At 43.9% G+C, this 24,041-nt stretch overlaps 1 protein-coding gene across 1 annotated transcript in view; it reads right to left on the bottom strand.

Annotated features, from left to right (window-relative positions):
• LOC124615865 (probable cytochrome P450 6a14) overlaps positions 1-24,041 on the bottom strand; it is a 59,583-nt gene that overhangs the window by 29,429 nt on the left and 6,113 nt on the right. The window contains exons 2-4 of the mRNA XM_047144025.1: positions 11,799-12,028; positions 8,067-8,305; positions 122-384 (exon numbers count right to left, since the gene is read on the bottom strand). Of these exons, the coding sequence (XP_046999981.1) occupies positions 122-384; positions 8,067-8,305; positions 11,799-12,018 (722 nt within the window). The 5' untranslated portion in view covers positions 12,019-12,028. The remainder of the gene's footprint in view (positions 1-121; positions 385-8,066; positions 8,306-11,798; positions 12,029-24,041) is intronic.

Below are 24,041 nucleotides of genomic sequence, written 5' to 3' on the forward strand. Positions count from 1 at the left end.
GAGTGTGGGACGGTCAAGCAGTCATGTGGGACCGGCAACTAACCGCTAGGTCTCCCCTTCAGCAGGCGCAGCCGCGTCGTACCCGCTCAAACACAGACCGTTTCAGCACTACAGTGCTTACCTTAAGATGGTGAGGAGCTTGGGGTTGATGGCCATGAGGACGGAGTTGACCGTGTTGCGGAAGTTTTGCTGGAAGAAGCGGCGGCCCCACTGCCTGAACGCCGCCTCCGGGTTGCGCTGGCAGTTCACCTCGACGCCGAACGCGACGGACGCGATGACGTCAGTGGCGAAGCGCGCACTCAGCTCGCGCATCTCGACCACCTCCCCGCGGGACGCGGGCTCCTCCAGCACCTCCCCCATCTCGCGGCCGCAGTCCGCTAGCGTCTGCAAGGCCGAAAGCGCATCACTGTAGTAACTATGTCAAGCTTTTCGTCACCAACAGTTGGGCGGATCGCACCTGGGGAACTGTGCAAAACAGCATTTTACAACTGTACCGAAGTGAATGGAACATTTCAGGCACAGACAGGAGAGCGTTTGAATTTTTTCTAGACATCAGACTGGTCGCGGTTCGCGTGGTACCCACCTGTACAAAATCAAAAGACACACGAATTAATGTTGCACCTGCAGTAGGGTGTGAACTACCTGCAGTCACGGATCCACGATTCGGTTGTGAGGGTCTACAGTTCGCTACTGTCTCTCCACCCTCCACGTACCGAAAACATAACTTGCTGTCACCCTCCTCGTTTAACGTGCCATAGACACCTGCGACTTCATTAGCAGAAACAGCTGAGTACGTACACGAATTGAGCCAAAGCCTTATGACCACTTTCCAGAACGAGACCGACAGGTGCATGGTGGCCCTGTGGGCACATGTTGTAATGAGAAAAGTATATAAACTGGGCAGTGACAAGTGAGGAATCACCCTAGTGGTGATAAGGGCCGTGAATGGGGAAATCGACTTACATAAGAGACTTTGACAAAGGGAAGACTGCTTTGCCTCCTCCGCCTGGGAACGAACTTCGAGGAAACGGCTAGTCGGCACATTGAGCTACTCTGTCGTGACCGTCACAGAAAGTGGTTGAAGGTGACAAGGCGCTGGACGGCCAAGCCTCATCGCAGAACGTGGATGACGGCTGTTTGCCTTCTCTACAAAACACGGCAGTCGGCGATCTTTGGTATCTCTAGCGACAAAGTACATTGTTTGGAACACTTGCTAAACGCAGGGCTCTGTATCAAACAACTCCGACGTCTGTCCATGTTGACCCAACCACATCGTCAGTTAAGTTGTTAGTGGACACGTCATCATACATATTGCGACGTGACTCAATGGAAACTTATAGCACAGTCAGATGAATCACGTTTCGTATTACACCAGATTGATGGTCGTGATTGGAAACGCCACCATCCAAGTGAACAGCTGCACCAAACATGAAGGGCGCCATGGATCGCAGCCTGATAACGTCATTTTTATGCTACGTGGGACATTCACCTGGGCTTCCGTAGGACTTTCGGCAGTAAACTGTAGACTATGTCAACATTGGTGAGGACCACCTGCATCCCTTCATAGCTGGTGTATTTCCCGATGGCTATAGCATCTTCCAGCAGGATATCTGTCTGTGTAAGAAGGCTAGAATCGTACTGAACTGGTTAGAGGAGCATGATGGTGAATTCACGTTGTTGTCTTGTCCTCCAAATTAGCCTGATCTGAAACTGATGACATACATTTGGGGTGTCGTAAACTATCTGCGTCCTCAGACCAGTGACCTATTATGTACGGGAACCGCGTGACCTGTGTGTAGGCGTCTGTTACCGCGTTCCTCTAGAAACCTAATGAGGGCTTGTCACAGCACGCCACGCAAAATCGCTGATGTACTGCGTTCTAAAAGTCGACCAACCCGTTATTACAACGGTTTGGCCCAACAGTGCAAGCTGTTTTCATATCATCATTCTAGAGGAGTTCCACATTGTTTTATCTTTATCTTTTCCCATGGTTCGTGATGTGCCTTTTGACTCTTTGATTAAAAAAGTGCGAGGTCATACACATAGGTACTAAAAGAAATCCGATAAATGTTGGGTATACTATAAATCGCACAAATGTAAGGGCAGTCAATTTGACTAAATACCTAGGAATTACAATTACGAGCAACTTAAATTGGAAAGACCACATAGATAATACTGTGGGGAAGGCGAAACAAAGACTGCGCTTTGTTGGCAGAACACTTAGTAGATGCGACAAACCCACTAAAGAGACAGCTTACACTACACTCGTTTGTCCTCTGCTGGAATATTTCTGCGAGGTGTGGGATCCTTGCCGGGTAGAATTGACGGAGGAAATCGCAAAAGTGTAAAGAAGGGCAGCTCGTTTCGTTTTATCGCGCAATAGGGGTGAGAGTGTCACTGATACTATACGCGAATAGGGGTGGCAGTCACTGAAACAAAAGCGGTTTTCTTTGCGGCGAGATCTATTTACGAAATTTCAATCACGTACTTTCTCTTCCGAATGCGAAAATATTTTGTTGACACCCACCTACGTAGGGAGAAAAGACGATCACAATAAAATGAGAGAAATCAGAGCTCGAACGGAAAGATTTACGTGTTCCTTTTTCCCACGCGCCATTCGAGAGTCGAATGCTAGAGAAGCAGTATCAAAATGGTTCAATGAACCCTCTACCAGGCACTTAATTGTGAATTGCAGAGTAACCATGAAGAAGTAGACGTAGATGTAGACAGTTGCAAGTAAGCAACACTTTTGTCTAACTGTCGGTGGCAGGACAGTCACTAGAAGGGCAATTCCTGCACAGTACAGCCCCTTTTATCCACCTGCAGCCCATAAGTGTGTAAACCCCCATGTTTTTTTTTTTTTTTTTTGTGTAACATACAGTGTGTATATGTGGCTTGCTAATGTTGTCTCTGCAGATGAACCCTCACATCTGTAAATGATTAAAACGACCCTGCCATCGACAGCCTACATCTAGGGACTTACATAAAACGAACAACGAAACAATGAGTTATGGTTTTACTTCATTTGCTAGCGTTTATACAGCACCAATGATCTTCCCGTGGGTGCGTTGGCCACAGTGCAGACAATGCGGCGTACCGTAATTCTCTGCCTACACAGTGGACGCAATATGCAGTCGTCAACCTCCTAGGGCTCAAATTACTTCAGTACAAGACAGAATACGAGTCAAAATTTCTGTTTGTTGACTAGTCAGGAACAGAAATTCAGGTATTCATCCACGAGGAAACACTTCAAGGTGTGTCATACCCCACAGAAAGGTGAAGAATCGTTGCTCGAGAAAACAAAATAACAACTGTGTTCACAGAGAATCGACTTCGGACATTATTTGTGGCTAAATCAAAATTTCTCCAAATCTGACCAGCAGATTCTCCTCTGTGGCTCTCGCCAGCGAAGTCTCTAGGTCCACCGTGGGAGGAAGTGCCTTCGAGCGACCCCTGCAGCGAAGTGAGTCCATGCTCCCTCCTGGACATGCAGAGCCTATGCTTGCAGTCAGTCGAGGTGTGGGGTAGCACAGTGATTAGCACAATAGACGCGCATTCGGGAGGACGACGGTTCAACCCCGTGTCCAGTCATCCTGATTTAGGTTTTTCGTGATTTCCCTACATCGCCTAAGGCAAATGCCGCGCTGGTTCTTTCGAAAGCGCATGGTCGCTTTCCTTCTCCATGCTTCCCGCATCTGAACTCGTGCTCCATCTCTAATCACCTAATAGTCAACAGGACGCTACACACTAATCTCCCCTCCTCCTCCTCCGAATCAAAGCAGCTGTTACAAAACATTACCTCCCACAACATGGATCACGTATCAGCCAGCCAATCGCCTGAAGCTCACACTCCTTTCCAAGGACTTTGTGGTAGTTTCTCCTCCTACATCTTTAAAAATTCCAATCAAATACGCATCTGTGGTTTCCAGTGGGAAACGTGCTCTGGCACTTCCCGTGAGAAGATTCCTCGGACGTCAGCTTGCGATCATCGCCTGTGATTGCAAGTATTCCTTACACTAGAAGGATGTCTTTTTCTCCATGTTCTGCCCCCAGCGCTCTTCATCCAGGTACGAGGTTCCGAAATATTTTTCGGGCTACCAGAGTTCAATCTCTCGCCTGCACTGCCCATTCTACAAGGGTTCTTTGGCCTCCAGCATTGTAAACTACCGCCTCCTCTCTCTACTCTCTCTCGCGGCAGTAACTGCCCACCCCTGCAGAACATGACAACCCCCTTTCGCAGCCCCTCTTTAGCCGAATGTGGCTTCTGAGGAATTTGTTGCCCATGTTGCCCTTTTTGTCGGCACTCAGCCCTAAGTAACTCCTTGGCGTGCAGTACTACAGAAATAATTAGTACGTGATGCAAGCCAGTATCGACCAATGAAATAATTAACAGTCAGATTGTACATATAAATATAAACCGAAAATAACTTGTTATTATTGTTGTTCTGGTCTTTAGTCTGAAGACTCGTTTGATGCAGCTGTCCATGCTACTATACCTTGTGCGAGCCTCTTCTTCTCCGAATAACTACCACAACTTACATCTTTTTGAATCTGCTTACTGTATTCATCTCTTTGTCTCCCTCTACGATTTTTATCACCCACACCTCCCACCAAGTAAGCAGGTGATCCCTTGAATGTCTCAGAATGTGTCCTATCAACCGACCCCTTCTTTTGAACAAAGCTGGGCCACAAATTTCTTGTCTCCCCATTTCCATTCAGTACCTCCTCATTACTTACGTGACCTACCCACCTAAATTACAACATTCTTCTGTAGTACTTGCCGTTACCGGTCTACATTTTATATCCTCTCCCCTTCAGCCATCATCAAATTATTTTGTTGCCCAAATAGCAAAACTCATCTACTATTTTAAATGTCTCGTTTCCTAATTAATTCTCTTAGCAACTTTATTCGAGTACATTACGTTAGCATTGTTGTACGTATGTTGATCTTCATCATATATCCTCCTTCCAAGTTCTCTTCAGTGTCTGACAGAATTACAATGTCATCAGCAAACCTGAAAGTTTGAATGTCTTCTCCCTCAAATTTAATTCCTATTCCAAATTTTTCTTTGGTTTCCTTTACTACTTGTTCAGTGTACATTTTGAATAGCACCAGGGATAGGCTACATCCGTGTGCCACTCCCTTCTCAACTACTGCTTCCCTTTAATGCCCCTCGACTCTTATAACTGCCGCCTGGACTTTGTATTTTACCCCTACTATCTTCAGAATTTCAAAGACGGTATTCCAGGCAACGTTGTCAAATGGCTTCTCCAAGTACACAAATGCTATAAATGTAGGTTTGCCTTTCCTTAAGCAATATTCTAAGGTAAGTCGCAGAGTTGGTATTGCCTAGCATGTTCCTATATTTTTTCGTAATCCAAACTGATCTTTCCTGAGATCTACTTCTACAAGTATTTTCACTCTTCTGTGAAGAATTCGTGTTAGTATTATACAACCATGAATTAATAAACTGATTGTCCAGTAATTTTCACTTCTGTCAGCAACTGCTTTCTTTGGAATTGGAATTACTACATTTTTCTTGAATTCTGAAGGTATTTCGCCTTTCTCATATCTTGCACACCAGATGAATGAGTTTTGTCATGGCTCTGTCTTCGGAGGCTCTTCCAGAAGTTCTGAGGGAATATCGTCTACCGCCGTGGCCTTGTTTAGGCTGATGTCTTTCAGAGCTTTGTCAAATTCTTCTCGCAGTATAATATCTCTCATCTTTTCTTCATGTACGTCCACTTCCCTTTCACTAACATTGCTTTCAAGTTCATTTCCCTTGTAAAGACCCTGTACAAACTGCTTCCATCTTTCAGCTTTCCCTTCTTTGCTTAGGACATGTTTACCATCTGAGCTGATATTTATACAAGTGCTCCTCTATTCCCCAAAGGCCTCTTTAATTTTACTGTAGACGGTATGTATCTTTGCCCTAGTGAAGTATGTTTCTAAATCCTTACATTGTTCATGTAGCCATTCCTGCTTAGCAAATTTGCACTTCCTGTCAATTTCTTAGACGTTTGTATTCCCTTTCGCCTGCATCATTTGTTGCATTTTTAAATTTTATCCTTTCATCAATTAAAATTATCACAGAAAAAAAGCCCCATTTGACGACATAATCCTCATCACCAACCATAAGTGAAGAGACTCAGTCTCAGTGACAGCACCTCACCGCTTGATTTACATATCGAGGTCGTTCGACAATATGTACTAGTAGCACTCAAGTCTCTGTCGCGTAAAACACGGAATCCCAGTACGGGTGGCCCAGTTAATTACAACTGTATTCCACGAAAGGTCTAAAATAGTTGCTTCTAACAAATGGTTAATAAGTATGTTTTACCCCGTTAGGAGATTCCAAGGAATTCATTATGAGGGTACAAATTTTAGCAACTGTAGGCACGGCAAAATAACTGGGAATGAAGAGGCACGTTATTCCATCACACGCCTCATTCGCAGAAGAAGCAATCCGCAGAGTGGAGAACAGACTCGGTTTGATAAGGTTGATCACCGTTGTAGAACAAACGAAGTACCCCAGGGAACACTATCCCATAACCGTCCATAAAACCTACAACAGAGCACGCAAAGCCCGTACACATGAACAGCCACACATATGGCACCTGTATAGAGAGGCGCATATCGCCGCTATGCAACAGATACAAGAAGGCCAATACAAAACTACAAAGCAAAAAACACACACAATTTTCAGCAAAAATATGATGCCATAGGCTGGACATTAACTTCCTACACTATTAATACGATTATGCACCACAAAGGCATCGGTAGTACATTGATTACGGGAGTGAAGAGATCATCACAGATGACACCAGCCTGCTAGGGCCTAAGAACCTGTGCATTCCTCTACAGAAAAAAAGACAACGAATCAGACGCGATAGAGTAAGAGCTGAATAAAAGTGTACATCACACATTAAACATGAAAGCACCAGCTATCCAATCCCAGATGAGATTTTAAAGAGGTTTCCCTCACCTCTAAGAAAAATACAAGAATTGTGAAACTCTTTGAAATCAACCAAAGTAACTTTAGAGCTCCAACAACCGACTGTGACCTCATGAAATCGAATAACAGAACAAAACATCTTGGATGAAGAGAATTTTGCGGCACGGTAGCCCGCCTACTCCCATAAGGGGTGGAGGTGGAGTTGGAGCTTAGAGTTGGTTTGAGTGCTTGCAGCGAACAACCATAGCTCTCCAGAATGAATTCCAGAATCCGTAGATCTGTGCTTCACACTCTTGAGAAAGCTAGTTAGGGGGACTGTCGGAAGCTCGCTCTAGTTTGCCTACAACCCTCCAGACCTTGAGATTAAAACAGTATATTTATAATAATGTTATGTTATTGCTGGTTTAGTTTCTGGGTCAACAAAAGCATTATTCGAATACTTCCGTGAATTGTGCAGCTAAAATTTCGCAACCAATCTCCGTTTAGAACGACCTGCTTGTCGTTAAACTGTTAGTCCATCAACCATCGCAACTGGCGGAAGTGTCGTTACATCATTAGATTACACACACTTCAGGAGTAGGGACTAGCACATTACGGACGTTTTCAGTAATAGTAAAACATAGCAAACAGCATCTCAAAAAAGAGACATTTTCCTTGGATTTATGTGGAACTTCAAGGTCTCGTTCAGTATAACACCTTCGTAGGTGTCCGGGACCGTAAAGACGGCAAGATCTGATGACGAGCTCTTTCGCAGCGGAACACTGGCTCCAGATGCGAATAAATCAGACTGGTCGGTCTGAAAGAAAAAACGTTTTAGGGAAACCACTGGAAATCGGAATCTGGGTGGTCTGAATAGGAATTTGAAGCGCTGTCTCCGGAAAGCACTCCAGAAACCGCTGCTCAACCTCATTCACTCTTTGAGATGTTTCTGAGATACTTGTGCGTAGCTGCCCACATCCTAAAGGGAGAAGCAGGTCCTTGGGACATCAGAACATAAGCCACATGCCGAAAGGCCGCAACGTGCTCTGCAAGTCTAGGGACAATTCTGCATACTCCTAAATTAGGCGAAGAGGTCGCCGTGTGTTGAAAGTACTGAGAGAGCCACCTCACCTGGAACATCATCTTCATCTTGCCAGAAGTGAACGTGGGCGTCAGCTTCACACGCAGCCTCCTCCATTTGTTTCCACCAAGTAGAAAAAGGTGGCTGTTAAGAGGTTCATTTTCGTCCGTCTTCACTCCTCTGTCCTGGAAGGTCCAGAAATCCTTGACGAGAATTGTACGGATCAAATCTGGGTCCACTATCACGAGACCCGGTCGGTTAAAGAAATATATTCCGCCGAAGCGTTGGCCTGGAACAAACAAGATGGCTTACATTTGCTTCACGTTTCAAATAAACAGGTTTCACGCAAAAAATGGTTCAAATGGCTCTGAGCACTATGGGACTCAACTGCTGTGGTCATAAGTCCCCTAGAACTTAGAACTACTTAAACCTAACTAACCTAAGGACATCACACACATCCATGCCCGAGGCAGGATTCGAACCTCCGACCGTAGCGGTCGTGCGGTTCCAGACTGTAGCGCCTTTAACCGCTCGGCCACTCCGGCCAGCTACAGGTTTCACGCAAACTCTTACACTTGCGATTCCTAACCAGACTCGTTATATGAACAGAGATAAATGCTCCTAAAGTGCATATACTGCTGCAGATTTTGCTATCTTAAAAGGCCATTTTATGCAGTTGATACTTCATGAAATTTGCATTTGAAGTTGGAACTCTACACGTATCTATTTTGGTATAATTTTAACCAGACTCTGCAGAGTTTGTTTCACAGATATACTTTGTCAGTCACGTACTTCCTGTGTGCAAACTGCTCGAAAATGTTTTGACTCGTATCTGCGAACGCGTGTGAACGTAGAGTATAGGCGATCAGAGAAATAATAAGCTTTACTAAACTAAAAAAAACGTTTACTGTACTTTGCGAACAAAATAATAATCAAAGTAAATGCAGTCACTTCGATATTGCACATCCTTTCACATTTGTAAAATTTTAATCTACTGCTGGGTAGCAGCGAACATTTCGTAGCTGCATCCCACGAACTATAACGGACTTGAATCCCAAATTCAGTTATTGTATGTTTCCAGCCTGTAATCACACAAAAAGTGTCACCAGACAACAGTGAAAGCGTGTTATATGACTCATGCTTACGAACTCAATCTTCTGTACACTAGCGTGATCTAATGTGCTTGTAGAATCATGGGATGACGACTTTCTGGAAAAAATACAACAAAATATCTTCGTTCTCTAGACAGTCAGTGTGATCCCCTAGGGCTTAATGCTTGGTTTATGTGCGATTGTATCCTCCTTGGCCTGCTGTTCAGAAAGTGGTGGGGGTGTTGGAGCACAAGACTCTTGTTATTTTCGATGGCGGTCCACATTGACCACAGATCATGTTGTCCTCACACTACACAGTCCTCAAATGACCATCGGCACCTTAGAGAAGCGTCCAGCATCCAGTCATGACATTGGCCTCAAACATGCGTGACGCATCACACTGATGAACCTGTGATACTGCATGCCTGTAAAGTGCATTGCTACCAGGGCGTCTTCGCATTTATGTAAGTTGCTAATCAGGGTTCAAATAAATCCTGCACACGTCAATGAAGAGAACCCAAAGCCACTGATCCTGATACTATTCCAGGACTTCCCTTGCCCAGTGTCATCATGCACCAGAAAGCTGGGGAAACAGTGACTTTTTCAGTTGTTTATAATGGACGTTTAGAGATCATAGTGTGTGGATGGTTATGTGCTTTATGTTGTTAGCAAACTGGGACTGTTACACAGTATCTCAGTTGTACCATGTTTTTTAGTATTGATAATAGTGTGGGGATGGTTACATATTATCTGGGTTGTTACCAAGTTATTTAGTGAGGACAGTGAAAGCTGTATTCGAATTCGCCCTTGTTTGGGAAGTCCTCTGATTAAAGCTCCAAGTGGTGCTAGCTTTGGTCGCACAGCTTGAGGTTATTGATAGAACTTAAGTGTGCGGAGCCAATGGACGTGCAGCACGTTCCACGTTTTTCCTGACTGGTCAGCTGCTGTAGTAGGCCCGGTTTCTGCCAGAACTGAGCGCCCTTACTCGTTGTTGAGTGGGAGTTCGTTTCGAGGCGTGACAGTGAATGGTTCTCTGGCAGGCCGACAAAGAGGCTTCGGGCTATATCTGTGACTAATAAACTAATTTTAGTCGTATGATGGAGTTGCTTTGGGGATAGGGCTCACATGAAATGAAAGAAATCCATAAGGGTTTCTTTGTGCATAACAGAGGGAAACATTTCACATGTGGAATCGTTCATTCCAGATTCCTTTTTCCACTGAGATAACTTGACGGCGAGTAGATCTTCTGCAGTAAGAAATTCAGAACGCCACACTTCGTTAGAAATTTTTTCTAGTGCATGGATAGCCAATACAGAAAGCTTCCCGTCATCTGTTAGCAGATTATCAGTAAGCCGATATTTGAAAAAATACAAAAAGAATATTGAAGTGTTTTGTTACACCTAGATTGAGTGTTTTAATTTAGAATATACTGTTACGCATGTGCCTCAGGCCCCAGTACCAGCCTGAAAAATGTTTTACGTGTTATTCATTTCATGTTCAGATAACTGTGGGAACTCTGTCCTAATAACATGTCCACAGGTGTTCTCCTGGCTATACGTCTGCTTCATCTTTCCCCTAGGAAACATGTTTTACATGTTATTCACTTCATCCTTAGATAACTGTGGGAACTCTGCCTTAATAACACGTCCACAGCTGTTCTACTGGCTATATGTCTGCCTCATCTTTTCCCTAGGGGGAAGATATCCATAAATATCAATTAAATGTTTCGAGCCAGTGACGCGTACGTAATGTAGTTTGATGTTCAATTTGAGCCTAATGTATTTTAGATTTATTTGTGGTTTCTGATTATTTCCGGAGTCTCAGATTCACGTTAAGCTGGATAAGCGGAAGCTCGCCGCAGTTCCTTTTGCGAGAGTTTTCTTGTTGACGACGCGATGTGTTAAGCACCCTCTAATTATTTACTCGACTTTTCCTGTGCTAACAGAGGATAATGAGCGATAACTAGCAGGTTCTTGCATCGTACCAGTAACTGAATCACATATCGTTGCTTTTCACATGATTCCGTATATGTTCTACGTTCTACTTCCTTTGTTTTGAGTTGTGTTCATTAATTAAGTTTGGTGCTCTTCATTACTTCAGATGGTTGCGTTTTCGATTCATTGTTGGATGACAATGACAAAGTCCGTCAGCCCGACTAACAACAACATCGAATTCAGTTAGTTCACCTGTGTGGACGAAATATCTTCTGAACATACAACACGTGTCCAAATTTAGTCATTAGAAGAAAAGAGATGAATGATTCCCCTACAGAGACTCAGGTGATGGAATAATATGCCTTGTTACTTGCATTACCGCGTTGCTATCCTCCTAAACCTTGCGTTGCATAAACTTTTGGCGTTGTCAGCATTCAATAATTTAAAAAAAGTGACACACTAAGAACGTCATGTGGGTGAACAACCAAACCGATATCGTATTCACTTCAAAGCGCGAAACGTCAACCAAACAATAATTAAGAAAGCCGTTTAAATATCGAAGAAAAAGTTTCTCCATCTAGTTCGTATATGGAAACTATGAGACCTCAAGTAGTTCTTTGCAGTGATCGTGAGTTTCTTAATAACGGATCAGAAATGAAACTACATCTCCGAAACTAATGATAAGGTTCTTATCCGACTGAACTATCAGTACAAAAAGAAGGAAGAATGAGTTAAGCTTTTCGGTGTGCCCTCTTACCTTTAAACTGCAGGTAAGCTTCATTCAGCTCTAACGGCCCGGACGTCTTTCCCACAAAGCTGTTGTAGACATTGCCGAAGGGGAACCGCGGCTCGAGGTAGGGCACGCCCTTTCTCTGCCAGTACTTATAAGAGTACGAGAACCACGCGTACACTGCTGCCACTACCAGCGACAGGGCTACCAACACCTCGGTTAGCCACGACTCCGCATAGAAGGCCATGCTGGCGACTCTGCAAAATAACATACAGGCATTGCATTGGTTCTCATGTGCTGACGGAAAAATTACTGTGAAGAATTTCACAGAAAATTGTTGATATCACTCAAGCCTTCCTATCTCTATCTCTCTCTCTCTTTGTGTGTGTGTGTGTGTGTGTGTGTGTGTGTGTGTGTGTTGTGTGAGTGAGTGAGTGTGTGTGCATGTGTGCGCGCGCGCCTTCCCCAACCACCACTTCACGCCCTCCGCCTTTTTCTAAACACCCACTCCCCCCCCCCCCACCCCCACCCCCACACACAAACACAAACACGCGCTATCATACACACACATATATGACAAATTACTTAAGAAACCCCGCTAGAGAGAAGACCGGTGTACCCTATAGACTATAATTTAAATAGCTATATTGGCGACATTGTTAGACAATGGAAAAACATGATCAACCGAGGCACTAAAACAGGACCTCATAACTAGATGAACACCATGATGTTCGCTGAGCACAACCCGAAAAGCTCGATAAATTGTCTGGACTTCTCATAGAAAGAGTAAGACAACGGATTTTAAAGTAAAAGACGGTGCGCTGCTGGTGATATTTTAGAGCGTATTTCCCGTTTTAATTTCTTAGGTTGTGCTGTAGGTTACGAGCTTGAATATTATATCGACACTAAATTAAATTAACATCATAGGATACAAAGAACACTAGGCAACAGAGTGAGGAAGTAAATGACAGTAAAACTGTATAAGTAATAGATGCACTTGTTAGCACTCATCGCTCAGTCTCGCTTACTATAAGAAAGAAAGACCTAACACATACACAGGCCACAGAGATGGCATTCAGAAGACGCAAGAGACGTTGTCAATCTGCGGGGATCTGATAAGAAATGAAAACATCAGAATTACTTCCAAACTAGTAAATCTTTCTTCACAAAACTAGACCTCAAGCTCGCTACATTGATATCACATTTGTGCATTTCCCACTCTTCATTTGGCTATGAAAATTCGGCCGAATATCCATTTTGTAATTTCTGAGAAGTTTGTTTATCATATATCACTTCTGACTCACTACAGCACGAAGATGCTGGATAAGATAAATGCTTAAGATTACATCGCAATCATGAGATAAGAAGCTGTTGCTGATAATATCCAACGCTTAGAAAAATGTCCAGGTGTGGGCCATTATGAAGAACCCCTTTGTGATACGTTCTTGAAACAATTGTCACAAAACTTACGGCAAGAAATAATAAAAATGAGAAATAATAAGATGGCCGAGCGGTTCTAGGAACTACAGTCTGGAACCGCGCGACCGCTACGGTCGCAGGTGCGAATCCTGCCTGGGGCATGGGTGTGTGTGATGTCCTTAGGTTAGTTAGGTTTAAGTAGTTTTAAGTTCTAGGGGACTGATGTCCTCAGAAGTTAAGTCCCATAGTGCTCAGAGCCATTTTTTTGAGAAATAATAAAAATGAGAAATAATAAAAATGTGGAGCATAAATAAAACCTCACAAAGATAGGCCATGGGAGCTAAAGGAACAGAGAATACTTGTGAAATCAGAAATCAGTATACAGTGTATCTTTGTGGACTGCAGATTGTCGTGACGTTCTCTGTGGTATAGCCTCGCGTATATCTCGCATCTGTGACAACTAACACACCTTCATTGCCTCAAGTTGGCACGTTTCCTGTCACACAGCTGGCTTTCATAGCTCTTCAGTGCCTCGATGTCGACGGGACGTTAAACCCAACTCCTTACATCCATAGACCTTCACAGACGCTTCAGGACATTAATTTCTCTGCCAGAACCTCAGTGAAACCTTGATTTTAATTATATGAAAGGAAAGACACATTGATAACAATTTTTCAACCAAGACTTTCTAATGTGAACAAAAAAGGGAACGCCAGTATAGATTGTTCCGCAGACGCTAATGGAAGACAAAAGGTTGTTCACACGTTGGGAATTAAATCTCCCCCATGCTCAAGCAAACAACGAACTGTGCTCATGTTATTTTAATACACGAAAGAGAAATTGAGTGAACGAAAGAATATGGATAACGATCCGATGATGATATATACAGACAAAAATTTCGGTTATCACAACTGTGCATTGTGCATTTGTAAGAATTCGTCCCTAATTACGTGTCGACAGGGAGTGAAAGTCAATATTTGTGCGTAACACTTGTGTGAAACTTTAGCCCTGTTCATCAAAAGTGAACAGAGACCGTCAAATGAATCGCCAAGACGAAATGCTGAAAGCCTCTGTTCAGACGACTTCTGGTTATGACACTCAAAAAACCTGTTAGTTGCAAGAAGTGACATTCTACCAGTAATTGCAATATTTATACGTACTGCAACAAAATTAAAGGATCAGTTTATAAACGTACATGTCAGATACGCAGACGCCAGTTTACTCTTGTGGCTGACCTCGCACCTGAAGGTAGGCAAAAGCCACTTATGGGGAGTCGAAAGAATTGCCTAACCCTCAGGAGTTAGAGAAACCTGGAGACGAATTTGGTGTCGAAATCTCGCACAGGTACATTTTTGAAGTGCTCAACAAAAATGTGAGGGATGTCACTGAGGGAGTTGCTGAACTGCCGCGTCGTAGAGGGACCGTTTGCCGTTTTATTCACATACATGATAATGCAGCATCCCCCTGTGATCACGCCACAGAAGGGAAGAAAACAGAAGCCCTGAAAAAACAAAAGACCCGTTTGCTGCTTCGGATCGCTGTTCAGTTTTCTTCGAATGGTTCTGAACGGTTCCTAGCGGTCCCAATCCGTGTAACGGAGCAAAAACTGTGGTCACACTACACTATAAAGGGGCAGATCGCGTTCAGTGTGGTTGCGGCCTACGAAGTCCTTACAGTAGGGCTGCAGCGCCCAGGGCAGCAGCGTCAAACGTTGTGAAGAACGTCATCTTATTGCTCACTGGACTGCAAAATTGTCGTATTCGACAGTGAAATGCGTGGGCATCTACGTCCCAAGGGAAGGGGTGGTTTCATTGACTCTCCCTGTGTCACCCACTGGAGCTTTTAAGTATGTATTCTGAGTGGCTTGATGTCTGTAAAGTTTCCCTCGCCCACCCACAAGAAAACCGTATGATTTCAACGCTGGATATCGTTTTTCAATTGCAGAGGCGTCACAGTAAGCGTTGAAAAATAGCTAACGGGGATGTCATGACCTTCCCATCTTGTGACACGTCCACAAGGGCTTAGGACAGAATATTTGTGGTGACATACGGTGGCAATGTGGCATTATTAACCCACCTTACAGCTCACATGAACTTCTGAACTCTGGCCTTTTTTTCGCATGTGTTTACACTTCGAATTATTGCTGAGCCCGAGGGTGACGTCACAGCGTGCCACACTGTAGCACCATTAGAGATGAACATTGTGGGCACCCCTGTGCGAAATTTCAGAATTATGCGTCGCAGTGTGTGACAGTTATGGGGTTTCGAAAAAGTGATACTTTAATTTTTGTTGCGCAATGTGTAAAGGGTGAATCACCTAAAACTTGCACCGTAAATATTGCGGAAATGAAAAGTGCTATTGATGTCCGATTTTCAGAGACTGGATCGGTAGTCTGGGGCTCGTACTATTAGCCAATATACATACTCTAATCATACTTAGAAAGTGTATTTTTTGTGCTCACAAACACTTTTTTATATGGAAAAAGATCTGTTGACATTACCAAAGTGCGAGACATCGTATTGTGAAAAGTTTCCACACCGACACTCGCTTCGGCCTTTCAACTATCATAGCTGCTGAAAACGATGGTGCTATGTTTGCTTGCAGTGCGCTTGTGTGTTCCTTGAGTGCATTGCGACTTGCTAATCAGTCAGTGTGTGACGGTTCAAGCAGTAGGTCGTGAGCGGGCGATGGGATTTACCAGTGCAGAAAAAGGCGACATGCTCATCGTATATGGAGAGAGTAGAAACAATGCAGTTCGGTCTTGTACTGTGTGTTGTTGTTGTGTAGTCTTCAGTCCAAAGGCTGGTTCGACGCAGCTCTCCATGCTACTCTATCCTGTGAAAGCCTCTTCTACTCCGAGTAACTATTGCAACCTCCATCCATCTGAATCTGCTTAGTGTATTCATCTCTTGGCCTCTCACTACGATTTTTACCCTTCACGCTTCCCTCCAGTATAAATTTGCGATGACTTGATGCCTCAGAACATGTCCTGCCAACCGATCCCTCCTTCTTGTCAAATTGCGCCATAAGTTCCTCTTCTCCCCAATTCTATTCAGTACCTTCTCATCAATTACGTGATCTACCCTACTAATCTTCAGCATTCTTCTGTAGCACCACATTTCAAAAGCTTCTAATCACTTCTTGTCTAAACTGTATGCTGCGAGATATCCCAACTGACGTCAACCATCTCGGAAATTATTTATCAACATTTTCAAGCAGTTACGTGAAAGTCGTAGTGTAACACCTTGACAACGTAACAAGAAAACAAGTGACGACCGAAGAGGGGGAAATTAATGATCTTGCTGCTGTTGCAGTTGATACGCACTTTAGGTTCAGCGCAATAGCAGGAGGAAGTGGCATGAGTGAGGCAAGTGTCCAACGCATTCTTCGTCGACAAGGTTCCATTGCTATCACATCCTTTTTCACCAAGAGCAGCATGAAAACGATTATGAGAATCGTATTAACTTCTGTACATGGGCATTAAGAAAGGGTACTCGAGATGTATCATGTATCTTGTTTAGTGATAAAAAGACTCAATCAATTATGGCCGGATAAACCTCCGAAACCTGCACTATTTGTCTCTTGACAATCCCCGTTGCGTTTGTCAAATGGGGACGACAGCCAGCTATATCCGCTGATATGCAACGACGTGTTTCTACAGCCTGCTCACACATCTCTGCCAAAATGCTACCACGTGTGCAGCAGTCGTTCCACCATAAACGTGTGGTGTGAGATAGTGAACCATCAGTTCACACACCCGTGTTTCATAGACAGAACACGAATTTGTAATACCAACATGATGGCTATCCAGCCCAAAGTGCACCAAGTATAAGAGCACGTCTCAACAAATTGTTTTCAAGTCTTTGTATTGGACGCAGAGGGCCTGCCGGCCTCTTCCCAGATTTCATGCCTGTAGTCTTCTTTCTGTGGGGAAAGTTGAAAACTGCTGTCTACAAGTACATATCAACAACATCCGCTGATATGCAACAACGTATTACTGCAGCCTGCTCAGACATCTCTGTCGAAATGCTAGCAAGTGTGGTGGTCTTCAGTCCTGAGCCTGGTGTGATGCAGCTCTCCGTACTACTCTATCCTGTGCAAGCTTCTTCATCTTCCAGTACCTACTGCAACCTACATTCTTCTGAATCTGCTTAGTGTATTCATCTCTTGGTCTCCCTCTACGATTTTTAAGCTCCACGCAGCCCTCCAATACTAAATTGGTGATCTCTTGATGCCTCGGAATATGCCCCACCAACCGATCCCTTCTCCTAGTCAAGTTGTGCCACAGATTTCTCTTCTCTCCAATTCTGTTCAATACCTCCTCATTAGTTATGTGATCTACCCATCTAATCTTCAGCATCCTTCTGTACCACCACATTTCGAAAGCTTCTATTCTCTCCTTGTCTAAACTATTTATCGTCCACGTTTCACTTCTATACATGGCTACACTCCATACAAATACTTTCAGAAACGACCTCCTGACACTTAAATCTATACTCGATGTTAACAAATTTCTCTTCTTCAGAAACGCTTTCCTTGCCATTGCCAGTCTACATTTTATATCCTCTCTACTTCGACCATCATCAGTTATTTTGCTCCCCAAACAGCAAAATTCCTTTATTACTTTAAGCCTCTCATTTCCTAATCACCCGATTTAATTCGACTAAATTCCATTATCCTCGTTTTGCTTCTGTTGATGTTTACCTTATATCCTCCTTTCAAGACACTGTCCATTCCGTTCAGCTGCTCTTCCAGGTCCTTTGCTGTCTCTGACAGAATTACAATGTCATCGGTGAACCTCAAAGTTTTTATTTCTTCTTTTATTTCTTCTTTCTTTTGTTTCGTTTACTGCTTGCTCGATATACAGATTGAATAACATCGGGGATAGGCTACAGTCAGAATCGACATACCTAGTGTATACACTTGTGTTGTTCCTGAGTGTGTGCTACAACAGATGCTGTACAAGAGTCAGTGTGTGAACTTTTCAAAATACGATTCCTCGTAAACGACTCGCTTTAGAATCCTGCACCAAATGTGAAATGTGCAGGAGCTCCATCGTGCATGAACCACATGTTGTGTCGTACTTGTAAAGGCACATGTTCTAGCAGCATAGGTAGAGTATCCCGTATGAAATCATGATAACGTGCTCCATTGAGCGTAGGTGGAAGAACATGGGGCCCAATCAAGACATCACTAACAATTCCTGCTCAAACGTTCACAGAAAATCTGTGTTGATGACGTGATTGCACAACTGCGTGCGGATTCTCGTCAGTCCACACATGTTGATTGTGAAAATTTACAATTTGATCACGTTGGAATGAAGCCTCATCCGTAAAGAGAACATTTGCACTGAAATGAGGATTGACAGATTGTTGGCTGAACCATTCGCAGAAGTGTACCCGTGGAGGCCAATCAGCTGCTGATAGTGCCTGCACACGCTGTACATGGTACGGAAACAACTGGTTCTCCCGTAGCACTCTCCAGTCGCGAGTCATAAGCTGGAATGTTCCGTGCTCCGTAAGATGCCGATCAATTGCTTCGAACGTCTTCCTCTCGGGACACCTTCGGTCTGGAAATCTGTCTCGATACAAACGTACCGCGCCACGGCTATTGGCCCGTGCTAATACATACATTAAATGGGCATATGCCAACTCCGCGCCGGCCGGTGTGGCCGAGCGGTTCTAGGCGCGTCAGTCTGGAACCGCGTGACCGCTACGGTCGCAGGTCCGAATCCTGCCTCGGGCATGGATGTGTGTAATGTCCTTAGGTTAGTTAGGTTTAAGTTCTAGAGGACTAACGACCTCAGATGTTAAGTCCCATAGTGCTCAGAGCCATTTTTTTGAGCCAACTCCACATTTGTAAACATTGCACTGACTGCAAAACCACGCTCGGATTCAACACTAACCTGTTGATGCTCCCGGCCGATGTGGCCGTGCGGTTAAAGGCGCTGCAGTCTGGAACCGCAAGACCGCTACGGTCGCAGGTTCGAATCCTGCCTCGGGCATGGATGTTTGTGATGTCCTTAGGTTAGTTAGGTTTAACTAGTTCTAAGTTCTAGGGGACTAATGACCTCAGCAGTTGAGTCCCATAGTGCTCAGAGCCATTTTGTTGATGCTACGTAGTGATGTGCTTGATGCTAGTACTGTAGAGCAATGTGTCGCATGTCAACACAAGCACCGAAGTCAACATTACCCTCCTTCAATTGGGCCAACTGGCGATGAATCGAGGAAGTACAGTACATACTGACGAAACTAAAATGAGCTCTAACATGGAAATTAAGCGTTTCCGGACACATGTCCACATAACATCTTTTCTTTATTTGTGTGTGAGGAATGTTTCCTGAAAGTTTGGCCGTACCTTTTTGTAACCCCCTGTATACAGTAAAACCTCGCTAATCCGTACCCTACAGGATCGAGAGCATGGTCGCAACGTAAGAAAGGTCGGATTATCGGAGAAAAAAAATTTTTTTTACCTGTAACATCACAATACAGTACAGTAAGACTTTAATTTTCAACTGGAAATACTGTCTGAAATACTGTTCCATGTTAAAACAGTAACAAAACGAAAAGAAAACGTCGGCACATTAAAAAAGCTTACACGAAAGTGTAATGTGAACTACACTACTGGCCATTAAAATTGCTACACCAAGAAGAGATAAAGATGACAAACGGGTATTCATTGCACAAATATATTATAGTGGAACTGACATGTGATTACATTTTCACACAATTTGGGAGCATAGATACTGAGAAACCGGTACCCAGATCAACCATCTCTGTCTGCAATAACGGCCTGGATACGCCTGGGCATTGAGTCAAACAGTGCTTGGATGGCGCTTACAGGCACAGCTGCCCATGCAGCTTCTACACGATACCACAGTTCATCAAGAGTAGTGACTGGCGTATTGTGACGAGCCAGTTGCTTGGCCACCATTGACCAGACGTTTTCAGTTGGTGAGAAATCTGGAGAATGTGCTGGTCAGGGCAGCAGTCGAACAGTTTCTGTATCCAGAAAGGCCCGTACAGGACATGCAACATGTGGTCGTGCATTATCCTGCTGAATTGTAGGGTTTCGCAGGGATCGAATGAAGGGTAGAGCCACGGGTCGTAACACATCTGAAATGAAACACCCACTGTTCAAAGTGCCGTCAATGCGAACAAGAGGTGACTGAGACGTGTAACCAATGGCACCTCATACCATCACGTTGGGTGATACGCCAGTATGGCGATGACGAATACACGCTTCCAATGTGCGTTCACCGCGATGTCGCCAAGCACGGATGCTGCCATCATGATGCTGTAAACAGAACCTGGATTCATCCGAAAAAATGACGTTTTGCCAGTCGTGCACCCAGGTTCGTCGTTGAGTACACCATCGCAGGCGCTCCTGTCTGTGATGCAGCGTGAAGGGTAACCGCAGCCATGGTCTCCGAGCTGATAGTCCATGCTGCTTCAAGTGTCGTCGAACTGTTCGTGCAGATGGTTGTTACCTTGCAAACGTCCCCATTTGTTGACTCAGGGATCGAGACGTCGCTGCATGATCTGTTACAGCCATGCGGATAAGATGCCTCTCATCTCGACTGCTAGTGATACGAGGCCGTTGGGATCCAGCACGGCGTTCCGTATTACCCTCCTGAACCCACCGATTCCATATTCTGCTAACAGTCATTGGATCTCGACCAACGCGAGCAGCAATGTCGCGATACCATAAATCGGAATCCCGAAAGGCTACAATCCGACCTTTATCAAATTCGGAAACGTGATGGTACGCATTTCTCCTCCTTACACGAGGCATCACAACAACGTTTCACCAGGCAACGCCGGTCAGCTGCTGTTTGTGTATGAGAAATCTGTTGTAAACTTCCCTCATGTTAGCACGTTGTATGTGTCGCCACCGGTGTCAACCTTGTGTGGGTGCTCTGAAAAGCTAATTATTTGATTATCACAGCATCTTCTTCCTGTCGATTTAATTTCGCGTCTGTAGCACGTCATCTTCGTGGTGTAGCAATTTTAATGGCAGTAGTGTAGTATCTGTACTGTAAGACACGCCTGTAATGTACGGTCAGATACTGTAAATGTGAGTGAAAGATTAATAGCTCTACCTACCTTATTACAGTACTGAAGTGACAGACAATTTACTTGCAATTAACTTTTTAAAACATGAAATGGCATGGTAAGAAAATGTTCTGTTCTTAAGCAGGACAAAAAGAATCTGGAATGAGCATTTGCTTAGCAACCAGCGACGTTGATTTTGTCGCAATGCTCCGCCTTTACGTATGCACAAAATGTCTTATGGGGGAGACGTAGAGCTTCGTTCGATGTATTGAGATAGTATATCAAATCCATTTTTACGATCTGTATGCGGTACTCGAGCCATAGGTTCTTTGTCTTTGTTGCCGTCATGTCTTTCTTGTTCTCATCCGTTGTTCGATGTACGGCATCAATGATTTGACCGTCAGTTAATTCTTCACCCGTTGTGCACTCAACGACAGCTGTAAGGATCCACTCCATTACATCATTTTGCTCAACAACCGGTTGTAAAATCAGCAATTGCTTCAAAATCGCTGGAGTGTCTACATCTCAATTTCATCACTTTTTGCGTAGATTGTTTCATCTTGATTCTCTTCCCTCGTTTCTTTTTGTGTTTCATCTTTAGCGTCAATCATTTTTGGTCCCAGTTTGCGCCAAGATTTTTCAAGCGTTGATGCCGAAATTTCTTCCCAAACTGCGGCAGTTGCGTTGATTACATCTTTTATTTTTATTAATTTCATTGAAACGAGCTGCTTCCTTCTTGTGTCCTGAAACTGATCAAATGTATTTTTGGATATATCGCCTCTTCAGCCACTAACTGACCCCATGGTCCACGGGTAATATTACACATGCTAAATTGGCAGGAAGAAATAAAGGTTTTATTCCACCTTTTAAAGTTCATCTTCGGATGGATGAGATGTCAAATTGTCGAGTATCAGTATAGAACGTTTAGCAAGTTTCTTTCCCTTCAGGTATTTCGTAACGGCCAGGGACTAATTGATCATGTACTGATGTCGCTTTGCTTGGGCGGCTTCATCATCAGTCATGGCACGTGACTTCCACTAATCTTTACAATCTTTTCTCCCTATGTAAACGTACTTCATCTGGCAGACGAAGTAACGCTGTTTGTAACCAACGAAAGACAGTCATCAGATGCTTTGTTTCCAAAATTCGAAGTAAATGTATTGAGATTTCAGTCTAGATGATGCCCTAGCAGTCAGAGACAGCTTACAATAATAACAGGAGAGAAACGTACAAACACTTATACTCCGAATTATTAATTTCAGCTATGTTACCCTGCAAGGTCTTTTTCAGAAAATCTCATGTATGTACAGCTGTGTTGCCTGCGTGCAGACAGGCGCACGGATTTCCATACCATCTGTCTTCTCTACTGTGTTATCAACGTAGACAGTCTCTCATAATCTCCCCTCGTCCTTGACGCTCTTGCCTGAACAAAATGACAGGAACGTCTCACCCCGTCAGACCAAAATCCTCTACGTCCCATTCCATTGTTCAGCTACTTCCTCTAAGTCCTTGTCAGTAACAGCAAACCGACTTTGAAATAATCACCCGCATTATGTTACGTAACTAAATAACACATACAGACTCAGAAAGCAGTTACTGACATACCTTCTAAAGCAACAATAATGGTAACTACTGCCCCTGTTACCCCCATACGTCCTTCTTTAGAATCTATTATACTTTTTCTTTCAGTGTACTTGCCTGGTGCAGTTTCCTTAAATTTCCTTTACCCAGGACTCGCTAAATCATAAAACATCTGTTTTGAACGCCTTTAAATTCGTTATTGTTATTATTATCATTATTCTCAGTATTATTGTTCAAACATGTGTGTGAAATGTAATGGGACTTAACTGCTAAGGTCATCAGTCCCTAATCTTACACACTACTTCACCTAAATTATCCTAAGGACGAACACACACACACACACCTATGCCCGAGGAAGGATTCGAACCTCCGCCGGGATCAGCAGCACAGTCCATCACTGTAGCCGCCTAGACCGCTCGGCAAAGCCCGTGCGGCTCAGTATTATTGCTGTTATCATGATTAGAAGTAGCAGTAAGCAGTAACAGAAGTACAGCTAGTATAAGCTTTAGTAGTTCACAGTCAGTATTATTTACTCTCATTCTCACTATACCACTCAAATCGTTTTAATATCATTTGCATATCAAAATCATTATTTTCTAGGTAACTAAGATGTAAAAAGTGTATTGTACGCGTGAAACCCTGGTCCGAAATAAGAAAGAACCTGATGGCGCTAATGAGAGCAAGTTAATTAAATAAATGAATAAAAATAAAATATTTCCATCCAAGAATGGTGCTGAATGCACAGAGCATGACACGACGGTTAAACGTCAACTAGCTCCGTAGTTTCGTAATAGAACTGCACACTGCATCTACATCAGAACTCCGCCAGCAGCCGTAGGGTGCATGGCGGAGGGTACCCTGTACCACCATAACTCATTTGCTTTCCTCCTCAGCTCGCAAATAGAGCGAGAGAAAAACGACTATCTATATGCGTCCGTATGAGCCCTAATTTCTCGTATCTTCGTCGTCTTTACCCGCAATGTATGTTGGCGGCAGCAGAATTGTTCTGCAGTCAGCTTCAAATACCGCATCTCTAAATTTTCTCAATGTTGTTTCTTGGAAATAACGTCGCCTTCCCTCCAGGGATTCCCATTTCAGTCTCCCAAGCAACACCGTAGCACTTACGTCTTATTCTAACCTATCGGTAACAAATCTCGCTGTCCGCCTCTGAATTGCTTCGAATGTCTTCCTTCAATCCGACCTGGATAGGATTCCA

This window comes from Schistocerca americana, chromosome 5, assembly GCF_021461395.2.
Source record: "Schistocerca americana isolate TAMUIC-IGC-003095 chromosome 5, iqSchAmer2.1, whole genome shotgun sequence".
In the NCBI taxonomy this organism is placed as follows: Eukaryota; Metazoa; Arthropoda; class Insecta; order Orthoptera; family Acrididae; genus Schistocerca; species Schistocerca americana.